Source organism: Topomyia yanbarensis, unplaced genomic scaffold, assembly GCF_030247195.1.
Source record: "Topomyia yanbarensis strain Yona2022 unplaced genomic scaffold, ASM3024719v1 HiC_scaffold_35, whole genome shotgun sequence".
NCBI lineage: Eukaryota > Metazoa > Arthropoda > Insecta > Diptera > Culicidae > Topomyia > Topomyia yanbarensis.
Genome location: NW_026683547.1, coordinates 181,824 through 195,070, shown reverse-complemented (window position 1 = coordinate 195,070; position 13,247 = coordinate 181,824). Strand labels below are relative to the sequence as shown.

The 13,247-nt window shown below is 38.6% G+C and overlaps 1 protein-coding gene across 1 annotated transcript in view; it reads left to right on the top strand.

Annotated features, from left to right (window-relative positions):
• LOC131695308 (disintegrin and metalloproteinase domain-containing protein 10-like) overlaps positions 1-12,125 on the top strand; it is a gene marked incomplete at its 5' end in the record, with an annotated part of 36,733 nt that extends 24,608 nt beyond the window's left edge. Inside the window, one exon of the mRNA XM_058983776.1 lies at positions 9,575-12,125. Within this exon, the coding sequence (XP_058839759.1) occupies positions 9,575-9,699 (125 nt within the window). The remainder of the gene's footprint in view (positions 1-9,574) is intronic.
• Positions 12,126-13,247: the final 1,122 nt, after the last annotated feature.

The following is a 13,247-nucleotide window of genomic DNA, read 5'->3' as shown; positions in this document are numbered from 1 at the left end:
GGTCCAAGCTAGTGATCGCGTGCCGAACCCAAATCGAAGAACTAAGCATTGTCAACACTATCGACCTTGTCTGGGTACCCGGACATTGCGGTATTACTGGAAATGAATGGGCTGACGAATTGACCAGGGCAGGTTCAGCGATTGACTTCGTTGGTCCTGAGCCCGCGCTGCCAATTTCGACAAGTTAGATAAGGGAAAAATACGGTCCTGGGCTTCGTCCGAGCACCGCAATTATTGGAGAAATCTACAAACGTGGCGCCAAACAAAGGCGTTTCTAGAACAACCATGTCCAGTGGTTTCGAAAAATCTCTTACATTTTTCGAAGCTCCACTGCGGCATGCTGACCAGGGCTTTAACCGGTCACTGCAAACTCAATTATCACATGGCAACTATTCAGCGCGCTGAGTCTTTTTCATGTGATCTTTGTGAATCCGACTACGGAACCTCATATCATCTGATATGCAACTGTCCAGCGGTAGTGCAATTGCGATTTCGAGTCTTCGGCCGTCCTTATATAGACGAAACCATGTTTGGACGACTGAAACTCAGAGACATACTAAAGTTTCTAATCCAATGTGGTAAAGAGCTTTAGGCTCATTCGCAGGCAAGTTGAACTACTTGTGAGTTTAACTTACCTGTTGTTTGTTTTTCTTTTGTGCTGTTATTTTTCCCACCCTTCTAATTCTACTTCCCCACACCTCTTTGTCCTTTCCTTCCGCTCCGGAAATGATGATAACACACGGCAAGGCACAAATCCCCGACTACATACGGGGAACGTGCCATTTGAGCCAATATATTCTGATTCCTGATTACTCCATACAAATCGCCTGGAAAAGATGGAATATTTTCCCTGTTACCGTCAAGTCACTAATCACCGTGCGTTTAAGCGGATTCGGCATGACTTCAAGGGTTGTTTTTTTTTTATCAAAATGATAACAGCTCTTATAGTCAATATCTTCATAATACTTCACAATTTAGAAATGATATTAAATTTTTAGCAACAAACATTTGTTTGGAACATGTCATAGTCACCAGTCACTGTTATATGTCACTATTACCTGTGCATGAAAGGGTCCGTTCACCGTGTATTTAAAATTTTGATTCAAGTTTATTTAGAATGTTTATTTTTATTTAGAATGTTTCAATAAAACGATAAAATAAGAGGATTTGTGGTTTCAGAGAACCAGTTCCGTCGATTTCGTGGTTTTGAAACTGCACGGTGAATGGAGCATGCACGGCGACTGGGGACTTGACGACAAAAGGAATTTGATATTCTCAAACATGTCTTGAAAAACATGATACTTTCCAGTATTTCCAGACGGCACCGGGTATATCCAGAAAGCATGGCGAGAAATAACTGTTAGATATATTCCCAAAAGGGGACGCTCCAATTATGAAGAAGCTAAAAGTTTTAGGCCCATCAGTTTAAGTTCTTTTTGCCTTTCTCATATAAAGAAAGGCTATGCAATCACTGTAAAAATCGACTTTTTAACCGAGGCCCAGAAGGCCGAGTGTCATATACCACTCGACTCATCGAGTTCGAGTTCATCGAGATCGGCAAATGTCTGTGTATATGTGTGTGTGTCATTTAACCTCACATAATTTTCTCAGAGATGGCTGAACCTGAAAGGTATAACGCTCCTATAAGCTGTTATTGAATTTTTAGTTGATCCGACTTCCGGTTCCGGAGTTACGGGTTGAAGAATGCGGTCACACAGCAAATTCCCATATAAACTGGTACCACCATGATGTCCAAATAATGTAATGCATATTAAAAAGGGTGTAACATAACTTTAATTTGCAGGTCTAGAGCACTAATGATCATTCAAAGTAGCTTTGACCACATTGGCCACCTATGACGGTTCATGATTCAATCGGGGAACTCGCCAAGTTCCTAAGCTAATATCACACCTATTTCCAAGCGAATTTTTGACCGATTTTTACAGACTTGATTTCAAATGAAAGATTTACATCAACCCATTGACTACTGATAAATTTCATTCGGTTCTGGATTCTGGTTCCGGAGTTACAGGTTGGTTAGTAAGGTCACACTGTAATTTCCCATATAAACCGTTGCAATCGCAATACCCCAGAGGCTAAAAACTATTGAAATGGTCACCAAAATACTTCGATTCGCAGATCTAGATCACTAATTACCAATGAAACATTCTTTGAATATATTGTCCACTACCAACGACTCCGGAAGTCCCGGATTCCGGGCATATTCGACAATTGGTTCTTCGGTGATGACTAAACCGATTTTCACAAATCAAGTCTCAAATGGAAGGCATAGTATGCAGTTGAATATTGCATCGCCTTCCTCCTCTTACCCTTACACCTCTCTACTTCATCATCTCCCCCTTCTCCGTGAACCACCCTCGCACCTGCATTTTCTTCATGCATATCGCATACCGAACGAAAATGAAGTATTTCTGACGCATCCTCCGCTCTCATTCTGCTAACCCTTCCCCACTCCCTTTCCAAAGCCATTTACCAAGCATTTCAAATTATGATCACATAAAGATAACGTTAAACTCATGCTGATTAAGCTAATTAGGGTAATGAGCCTATTTTCGCCATATTTCTATTATCACCCTACCCATTTGAAGCCGTTGGTTAGAGCAGCGTCTGCCATCTTTGTTCAACTCATTAAGCCAAGTTGTAGGGCAATCAAGGGGCATTCGAGTCGAGTTTTCGGTGCGTCCAAACACGAACATTTCACCGTTTTCAGGGCATTTGTGTTATTATCTTGGTTCTTAAATACGAAGCAAAGCTGTTGATGCCAATTTGTACGCAATCCATTGTTTGTAGGCGACGTAATTAATGAATTAGTGAGGCACCCTCCCAAATAGAATAAAATAGGCAATTTACTCTAAATATTACACTTTTTGTTTAAAGTGAGTCGGCGTCGACTTTCGTGGTAGTCGTGACATACATGCTAAGTATAATAAGAATTTAATGGACATTTTCACAATTATATTGAATGTAACCAGCTATTGAACCATAGTTCAGGTAAATGAGAAAGGCACAATTGTACCACTAGGTGGATTAAAACAGGTTTTTTTTTCTAAAAGCTTTGGAACGGATAATCGCTCATCACATCAGGAACGTTAGTTTAGTTGAATATTCACTACACAAAATGCAACATTCATATCAGTGTGCGAAATCCACGATCACTCTGGTTCACGATGTTGTTTGCAATATCGAAAAGGCCTTCTCGCTCAAGCAATCTAGCTTGGGTAAAATTCCTAGGTATTGAAGGTGCTTTTGAAAATGCGTCCTTCAAGTCTATTCTGGAAATTATGTGCGGTCATGGGGTATCTGCATGTATCTCGGGTTGAATAAACGCAATACTTAGTAACCGCATTCTTTGCTCGTCACCGAAACAGGCAGATATAAGGAAATTAAGTATTTGCGGCAGCCCTCCGTAAGTAACGGTGCTTTATTGTTCACACTGGCTTGGTACGAATTTTATTATTCGATTGCTTTGATTGTTTAAAATACTGGCACGGTACATATAGACAGCAGACTTTAGGTAGAAACGTTCGTTTGATTCACTGCACTGTTAACAAGCAGAACGACTGAATAGGTACTGGTATCGACCCTGTAGTAATTCCATGATCCACAGCTCGAGAGAGCACTCAATGAAATTTTTCCACGATAGTTGATATTTTTCTTTTTATGGAATGGATTTCCAGTAAGACGAAAAAGGCCACTAGCAAGAGAACTCAAGCAGAAGCAGAAGCACCAAAACGCCGATGTGTCTTTTCAGAGGTACCAAAGGGAATTCTTCGTGTCCCGGATTGACAGGCGATTCAAGCCGAGAAGAAGCGCTGGTAACCATTGTTTCATCGATATTTACGAGGCACTCTTGAGAAATTAAAAAAAATCATCTGAAGGTACAATGGGGAGAATCGACTGTATTAAGTTTTGCTGTATCGATTTTTTTGGCTATTTTTGGCAAATTTGAGACTAAGAGAAACGAAAGCAATGAAATTGAAAGACGGATAGGTATTCTAGTGTGAATCAGTTATAAACTTAGAACGGAAAACTAGGACTAGGCAGGCTCATATGGACATGATCGAAAGGAAATGTGAAGAATTCTTTGCCTTCTGGTAAGTAGGAGTTGGGCGTTGTACCCAAGTCTACCGCATGGTCTATGGTAGAACATAACTCATCATCATGTTTTACCGTCGACGCCGGCTCTACACTCTTCTTCGCCGATGTTGCTTACAGTGGTTTTTGGGGTGCTGGATGTTGCTTTGGCAGTTGTCAATATGGACTGAACAGCTGCACAGTGCACAGTGGCTCAAAACAGCGTTTTGAGGTACTTAATTCACTAGAGTCAAAACTGTCCATATTAGCGATTTCACATATTCTACAATGTTCGTGTGTGTAAAAAGCGCCATCTTTTGGTAGCAATATTTTTTTAAAAAATTGATCATAGTAGGCTACAGAAAATTTAACTTTTGAACCGAAAGAGATAGCGCTTGGCTGTCTTCGACAAAATTGTAGAGGAGAGTATTTTTATAAATTTTACAGAAGACATGTCTCTGTTACTCATAGTAATTGAGTTATGAGAAGTTCTCTATGGTTAACTCCTTCATTTCCTGTTTTTACTCATAACTTTTTTATTTCTGATTTTTCGCATTAATAATGTTCTAAGGTATTTCTTATCATCATAAACCACATAACTTTTCCGAAGAGACCAGATAGCTGTGAATGCTGTGTAAAGACTTAGAGCTGATTTTGATTAAATTTTGGCCTGTTTTTGAACCCGTGTGACCTCACTATCGGCAAAAATTGTAATTATACTATCAATTATTCTAATAGGACTAGGCTTCACCTACAAAACGAAGGTAAAATTGTTTGTCCATAAGCACCCGTTCAAAAGTTATACACTTTTGAAAACTTTATGTCTGGCCCTCCTGAAGTCGCGTGAATGACTCACTGAACGAGTAGGCGCTGGTGTTCAAAGACGCTTTCGCTTGATTTCCTGAGTAACGCGCACTCTGTGTACTAGTGCGTCTACCGGAAGGTTAACACTGATATTGAATGATTTTCTAATGGGTGATATACAATTTCATCTCGGTCCGGTTTATACCTTATGAATTTTAGTTTCAGGATATGGATAAAGAAGTAAAAGATACACATTTTCCATATAATTGCTGTATTAACCGGCTGGATATTTTCAAATATTTCAGACTGTGGTGAAGGCAGCAATTTTATGCATCATCTTTTTTGCCCAGAAGCTAACATTCCTACGATAATCTGGACCGAGATGAAATTGTATATCACCCATTAGAAAATCATTCAATATCAGTGTTAACCTTCCGGTAGACGCACTAGTACACAGAGTGCGCGTTACTCAGGAAATCAAGCGAAAGCGTCTTTGAACACCAGCGCCTACTCGTTCAGTGAGTCATTCACGCGACTTCAGGAGGGCCAACCATAAAGTTTTCAAAAGTGTATAACTTTTGAACGGGTGCTTCAGGAGGGCCATACATAAAGTTTTCAAAAGTGTATAACTTTTGAACGGGTGCTTATGGACAAACAATTTTACCTTCGTTTTGTAGGTGAAACCTAGTCCTATTAGAATAATTGATAGTATAATTACAATTTTTGCCGATAGTGAGGTCACACGGGTTCAAAAACAGGCCAAAATTAAATCAGAATCAGCTATAAGTCTTTACACAGCATTCACAGCTATCTGGTCTCTTCGGAAAAGTTATGTGGTTTATAATGATAAAAAATACCTTAGAACATTGTTTATGCGAAAAATCAGAAATAAAAAAGTTATGAGTAAAAACAGGAAATGAAGGAGTTCACCATAGAGAACTTCTCAAAACTCGATTACTATGAGTGACAGAGACAACATGTCTTCTGTAAAATTTATAAAAATACTCTTCTCTACAATTTTGTCGAAGACAGCCAAGCGCTATCTCTTTCGGTTCAAAAGTTAAATTTTCTGTAGCCTACTATGATCAATTTTTTTAAAAAATAATGCTACCAAAAGATGGCGCTTTTTACACACACAAATATTGTAGAATATGTGAAATTGCTAATATGGACAGTTTTGACTCTAGTGAATTAAGTACCTCAAAACGCTGTTTTGAGCCACTGTGCAGTGGCGGATTTCCCTAAAAACCTGGCCAAAAGCCGAAAATGGTTTTGATTGACCTGCAAAGGTGCATACCACGGTTTTTTGGGGCGCACATTACGATTTTAAATTCAGATTTTCAAAATTCAAAATGGCGGATGCAAAATGGCCTACATTTTAATATAAATATAAGTAAATTTTCATGAATGAAGATTTAAAGGCTCCAGTGTATGCCAATAACGTGAGCTAAATGATAGAATTTGTTGATTTGCACGCATTAAGATGTTTGGGTCTAGATGTCTAGATAATGAGCTATTATGAGAATTGATGTTATTACTCATTTCAAACTAAGTATTTTGAAATATTATGCAAGGTAGTTACAAAACTTTTAAACTCTCTGTACGATTATTGTTCAATTGCTGTCCGATGCACATATTTCTCAAAGAACGAAAAATAGTATTTTTCTAGATTACAGAAAATAAGCCGATTCTGCGACGAAATGCATGTAGTGAAAATTGACAACAAGTTTGCATGCAAATTGCAGTAACTAAAAAATTAATATGACAAAAATACGAAAACAAGTCAAATTCACTAAGATTCATAAATTTATTTAAATTAAATTTGACCGATGATTTGTCCAAAGTCCATTATTACGATGAAATGTCCATTTAAATTCATGCGTTATACTTGGTCAGAACATGCTGGTACTGCTTCCTGGTATAGTTTTGAGCAACCACGTTTTGTTGTCATGCTTGCTGACATGCTACGACTATCAACCTTCTCACAAACAATTTCGCCAAGCTGGAGTGTACGCCAAAGTGAGATTTTTGGCCAAATCACGGCCGGAGATTCCAGTATTCTTTTGCACTACTCTACTCTTTTCGTTTGTAGTATCCAGTCATTTATTCCACCTCTAGATTTGTTTTGCTTTGCATGATCAAAGGTCATAGTTCCTTTAATCATGACATTCATCATTGATTTTGATAGTAACGTTTAATCATTGTATTCATAATCGATTTTTGATATTTGGAACCTTTGGCGATTACTTCTGTTGAGCTCGTTGGATTTCAATGTGAACGACCAAAATTATTTACGTCTTTTGCGTTACACTTTGGCTAACTTTTGAACATGTTTATGAATCTCGATAAAATTTTCACCACTAAATACACAATTCTTCCTGATCAAAGTGCAGTATTGTGCGACTCGCTATGACAACCGGAGGTGCAGCAGTAATTAAAAGTACGAGTCGAAATTTTAAACTAGAAATCTTATAATCCATCTCCGTCTCCACTTAATCAAAGATTACTCATAAATGGGCAAATTCGGGCAAGAATTCTATTATGTTCCAAATGGAGAATCGTTCAAGGAACACAAATTACCTTGAAACATAGTGGACATACGCGGACAAAAAAAGTATTTCAATTATTTAGCAAAAATGTCTGTTGGAACCAGCCCCATGAAAACTGTTTGTTGCTTGAAGCTACCACCAAATGCCAGTAGCGCTAGCTACGTTCCAAATATTTAAGGTCTGTTCACATGAACTGTACAACTCTGTTTGAAGGTGGGATTCAGAATAAATGAATATTAACAATAGGTATATGAGAAAGCACGCCTTTTCTTGCATTGCTTCTTCTCTATAAAATCCGTACGTTTTTATCGCCTGAATACCGGTTAAGCACATCAAAATGAAGTTTGTTTGCATGCGACAAGTTTCCGGTCGTGTTAACAACATTGGCTCGTAGCAATGTGAACGTTGCTTAAAGCGCATTCGCTGTCATTTTTGGCAACTATCCGAGCCAGGAAGCCAGCTTATGTTGGCTTCACTCATTTTTCAAAGAAACGTCAAAACATTCACCCTCTTGGTTGGAACCGTCTGCTTCAAAAGCGTGAAAGTTATTGACATTTTTTATAAACAAGAAAAATAATATATTTTGACATCAATACATATAAATAAAGTACATACCGTCAGCATTACTTTCCATTATTACACATTTGAAACCGGCACTTTTATCAAAATTTAGCTACATTTGAATAGTACTGATATTTCGGGCGCTCGATGAAAAATATGAGCAAAACGCGATGTCTAAATTGTTTGGATGTGTCAACACCTCAAATATGGAAATTTTGGAGTGTTTCACTTAAAATAGCATGCTGCAGCACAATCTTAAGGACAATGTATGTACTAGAACCCAAAGTACTACCATACAATTTTCGACTTTTGGCCAGGTTTTTAGGCAAATCCGCCACTGTGAGCTGCCACAAATTTTGCAACCGTTTGTGGTTCAGGTATTGATATTGAAGACTCTTTTTTTGAGTTGGTTTTCCGTGGATTCATTGGCAATCGGTAGAGATGCATTCTCCTCCATATCTTCCGCGCAAGGTTGTCCGTAGTGCGCTGTCCTATTACAATACTTTGCCCCTCACCGTTAGGTATACCCGGAAAGAAATTTCTCCACGTATCACGTGTAACGGATTCTACTTCTCCGTATTGCGATATGTATTTTGCGATTATTTCGGGAGGGGTACGTGGTGATAGGTCATGTAGCTTTACATGTACGTAGTCTTTTTCTATATACACGGGAATCTTAATTCCAACTTTATCACTTTCAGCCCCGTGCTTCAAGTTGCAAAATGAAACGTTCGGCTTGGGCTAACTTGTTGAATGATATGAGTACTACATTGTGAAGATGATGATATTATAGATACATAACCTCCTTGAGCTTAAGCTGCATCTTCACCTTCAGCAGCTATTCCACTTCACGAAAACTCAATCTTATTGAGCAGAATTTGAAGTCTACGACCGCTGTTTTGGGTCGGAGCAGAGATTTTTCGTCAACTTTACTCATGATGGCAAGAATAAATTAAAAGTTTCCTTTGTTCTCGAGACAATGCACACTAGATCGAGAGGTTGCTAGTTATTGTTTACTTGGTTCGATTGTACGTCTGACTTGGGCAGAAGTAGAAAGTAAACTTGCCTAAATACATCTATTGGATTTACACTACAATTTTACGTCCAATACTGTCATATGGACGCCTTGTGTGGTGGCAGAGGGAGAGAGGTGATGGCGGACCAGTCAAAGCTAAGCCAGCTGCAAATAATGGCGTTGGCTGGTGCTTTCACCACTCCTCCGACTGCTGCCTTTGAGGCCGTTCTGAACATCAAACCATTACACATACACCTCAAACGAGAAGCACTATCATGTGCATACAGACTGCATCAGGTTACTGGTGTTTGGAACAGTAATCATGTTGATCTTGCTACCAGTCAAACACGACTGTGGTCACATTTATTGTTACATTGTGGTTTATTGTTCAATCACTTATCTTAAATCGTTAAAATACTAACATGGCGGTAAACGCTTCATGCACCAATTTTTTGCTTTCGTTTTTTTTAATTAACCAATAAACTAACGAACCTTCCGAACGCATCTTCACCCTCATTTTCTAACCATTTCAATTTGAACCATTTTGCAGCAACTGCGCCACTGATACAGAATTATAGCAGGATGAGCAATGCCGAGCTGTACGCCGAAGCCTATCCGGACCGGAGCACGTACGGCGAGCTGCCCCGGCGTCACTATACCAACAATAAGGTCTGACAAGATGGCCACCGCCAGCACCAGTCCAGTAGCAGCAGCAGCAGCAGCCATCAACAACCAGACGGCGTGTCGGTCACTGCTGGTAGTATCAGCAGCAACAGTGCATTCTTCGAGAATGTCGAGCGGAAAATCCACTACAACTACAATAACAATATTTATAAGATATTTTTATTTTTCTAATAAGGAGAACAAAAAAAGAACAAACGACGTGAACAAAAATATTGATTGAAAGCGAAACAGAAGCAGAAGATTCAAGCATGTACATCACTCAAATAGGAAACCGAGAATCAAATAGACGTTTTTTCTCACTATTTAGAAAGAATTAAGTAACTATTAAAATACCGTGAGATCTTCTCAAGTATTTGATCAAAGAAGGAAATGGTTCGTTTTCTTATTGGAACTTTGGAAGCATGAAACACTTTCTGAGCAGGCTAACATTTTTTGCATTTGCCTGCTTGAAAGCATACATCGGAAAGCCTATGAGTGAAGATAGGAAAATAGAAACGTATCAGAAAACAAAACGGATGCAGATAGAACCGTTGTTTAAAAAGGTAGCGCCCTCAGTCTGAGCATAAGCAAAAACAAAACACGAGAAAAGCATAAAAAAGAAGAGATTACTCTCCTCCGGGTCCAGAAAAAAAGCGTTAAACAAGTAACTATTGTAACAAAGAAAAGTATAACAAAATATTGTAGTATAACTGCAAAAGGTATAAAGTTTTTACTTTCCTTCTGTTATGAATGTGAGTGTGGAACTGAACAGTAGTACTAGTTTAGGCAAATGTTGGAAAATGGGAAATGATTTCATCCTCTGGTAGGTATCAACGCAGAACTTTCCTCCATATGTATGTTTTTGGTCGATTGTTTTTCTCGTATTAACTCTTACATTAGGTGCGTCAAAATAGACACAGATGAATTAGTTAGTTAGCCCTGCTACAAATCAGACGGAAACGAATAGATCGAATGCGTTGGATAAAACCTACACAACTGAGAGGGAACGAGGATGACGAAAAAGTGCTATATGTGATATATATTTTTCTAAACAAAACAAAACACTGAATGGAAAATGGTTATTTTTTCAAGCAATTTGAACGCGACAATTGTTAAGACGAAACAGTCAAAGTATTATACGGATTTGGTTTTGATGGTCTTATTGATGCTACACTACTATTACTATTACTACGATAAATAGGTGATGAAAGGAACCATTCCTGCATTTCTGCGTTAAATTTTCCGTCAAACTGCCTACCACTACGATATTGGTGACTTTAGTTAATGGAACAAATTCTCCCCACTGCTGCTACAGAATAGTCATTAGCTTGAACTAGCAAAGCCAAATGCTCAAATTCCTCTTTGTTTTTTCAATCTCAGTGATCACCCGATCGTTAATGAGTGTAACCTGGAATATGTTAACATTTTAGTATCTCCTCTTTATTTTGGGTGGCAAAAGGCGTTCAGTGAAAGCCAATTTTCCACTAAAGAAAAAACACTATTGTTAAGGTTGTTTTGATTAGTCTAGGTCGAAATGTGTAGTTTTGTTTAGTTGAACATTGATCCACCTTCGACTGTTCTTGTGTTCGATTAGGACCAGTATAAACTGATTTAGTTAGTTAGAAAATATGTCAATCTCATTTAAAACCGGATTTTTCCCGTTGCAACCTTTTTCCTAGATACTAGGTTGCTGTACGATCACTTTTTGTGCTGTCATATTGTACCAGTTAAGAGCAAACGAAATTATTCCATTATTAGTGACACCCACCGACGGGTGAGGGGTCGAAGTTGAAAACGGCATTTAGAAATCATTAAACTCGAACAAAGCTTAAGGAAAGGGAAACAGCAGTCAAAACTGATAAAGAAGATAATAATCGGAAACTGAAGTGAAATGAGTATTGTTGTAAGTAGACGAGATCGACACACGCGACACATGCATGCACAGAGTGAAGAACATTATAGAAAGTGCAGAAAAAAGTAAACAACGCGAAACGGAGAAGAAAACCAATATATATATAAAGATCTATTTTTTAATTTTTATTATATACATTCATATTAGACATATTGTAAATTTAGAAGTGATCAAGTCTCCTACCAGTAAAAAGAAAACAAGACAAAACAAAAGAAAAAATACAAAAGCGTAAGCGTTAAAGCGATTACAAACTACAACTCTTTGCAAACGGGATTTATCCAAGGTGTGAGTCGCGCCTGCTTGTGCGGTCGGCGAGAACGTGCGAAACCAGAATGAACCGTGTGTGCGCGTGAGAGATAGAGAGAGAGCAGGTTAGCAACCCGTAGACACAACTAGTACTGGATCGTTTATTGTGTAACACTTGTAAATGTTTGTAAATAGGACATATATCTGCTGCAGGGCAAATGAAGGCGCTGAATAAAGGTGGATAAGAAGAGATCTAAATAAAAGAACAGAAAACTGAAAATGTGATGGGATTTGTTAATTTAATTAGACGAGAAGAAACAGGACAAAAGAAATTCACTCAGCTTAAGCGGTATGCTGACTGTTATAGGATATATTTTACTGACAAAAAGCGCTGGAGCAAAACCTAGGGAAGAAAGTTTATTGTTGTGTAATGGTGTTTCAGTATTATAATTTCGAACTGTTGGCTAGATCAATCTGAGTTGATTGATTACGTTCGGTGGAAGAAAATTCTATTTTATCGAACATTACAACAGGAATTTAATTTCAATCAATATTTGTGCCACACTCGCTGTGGAGGATAATATAAGCCGAACGACCACTGCTCTCTTCTACACCTAACCGCCAAGGAGAGTGGTGCAGGCAGAACAGCGGTATCACCTAGGAACGAGAGACAAAACATCACTTAATCTGAGGTAATCTTTAAGAAGACACTCGAAAATCCTCAAAATTTCTCGCGATAAGCAAAATGATAAATGCCCTACGGCCTCTGCAACGCACCTTCCAAAAATTTATAAACAAATCGTTCGCCCACCTTGATTACGTCACTGTTTTTATCGATGATATCTGTATTACATCCTCAAATGAGGCAGAACATATAGAACATGTGCGGATCGTGCTAGACCGTCTGAAGGAAAATAGCTTAACCATAAACGTCGATAAATGCAAATTTTCTCTCCTCAGGTTGAGTTCCTAGTCTACTTGGTATGCAACGAAGGAGTATGAACACTCCTTACTCGAGTTAAAATGGTTTTGGACTATTCAACTCCAAAAACAATAAAGGAATTGCGGCGTTTCTCACGCTGCTGAATGTATACAATCGAAAGAATGATTCTAGAAAAATCTCGTGGGATGAAAAGATTTCACGTTGTTTTGAAGCATGCCAAAACTCGCCGGCAGACGCAACGTTGCTGCAATATCCAAACGCATCAAAACGCCTCGGTCTCATAGTTGATGCATCGAACTGTGCCGCGGGAGCAGTACTGCATCAACTTGAAAAGGGGGTCCGGAAACCGCAAGGATTTTTTTTTTTCTGGAAAGTTCCCCGAGTCAGCAGAAATACACTACTTTTGGCCGAGAACTAACGGCAACGAAACTCGTAGAGAAATACTTTAGACATTTGATG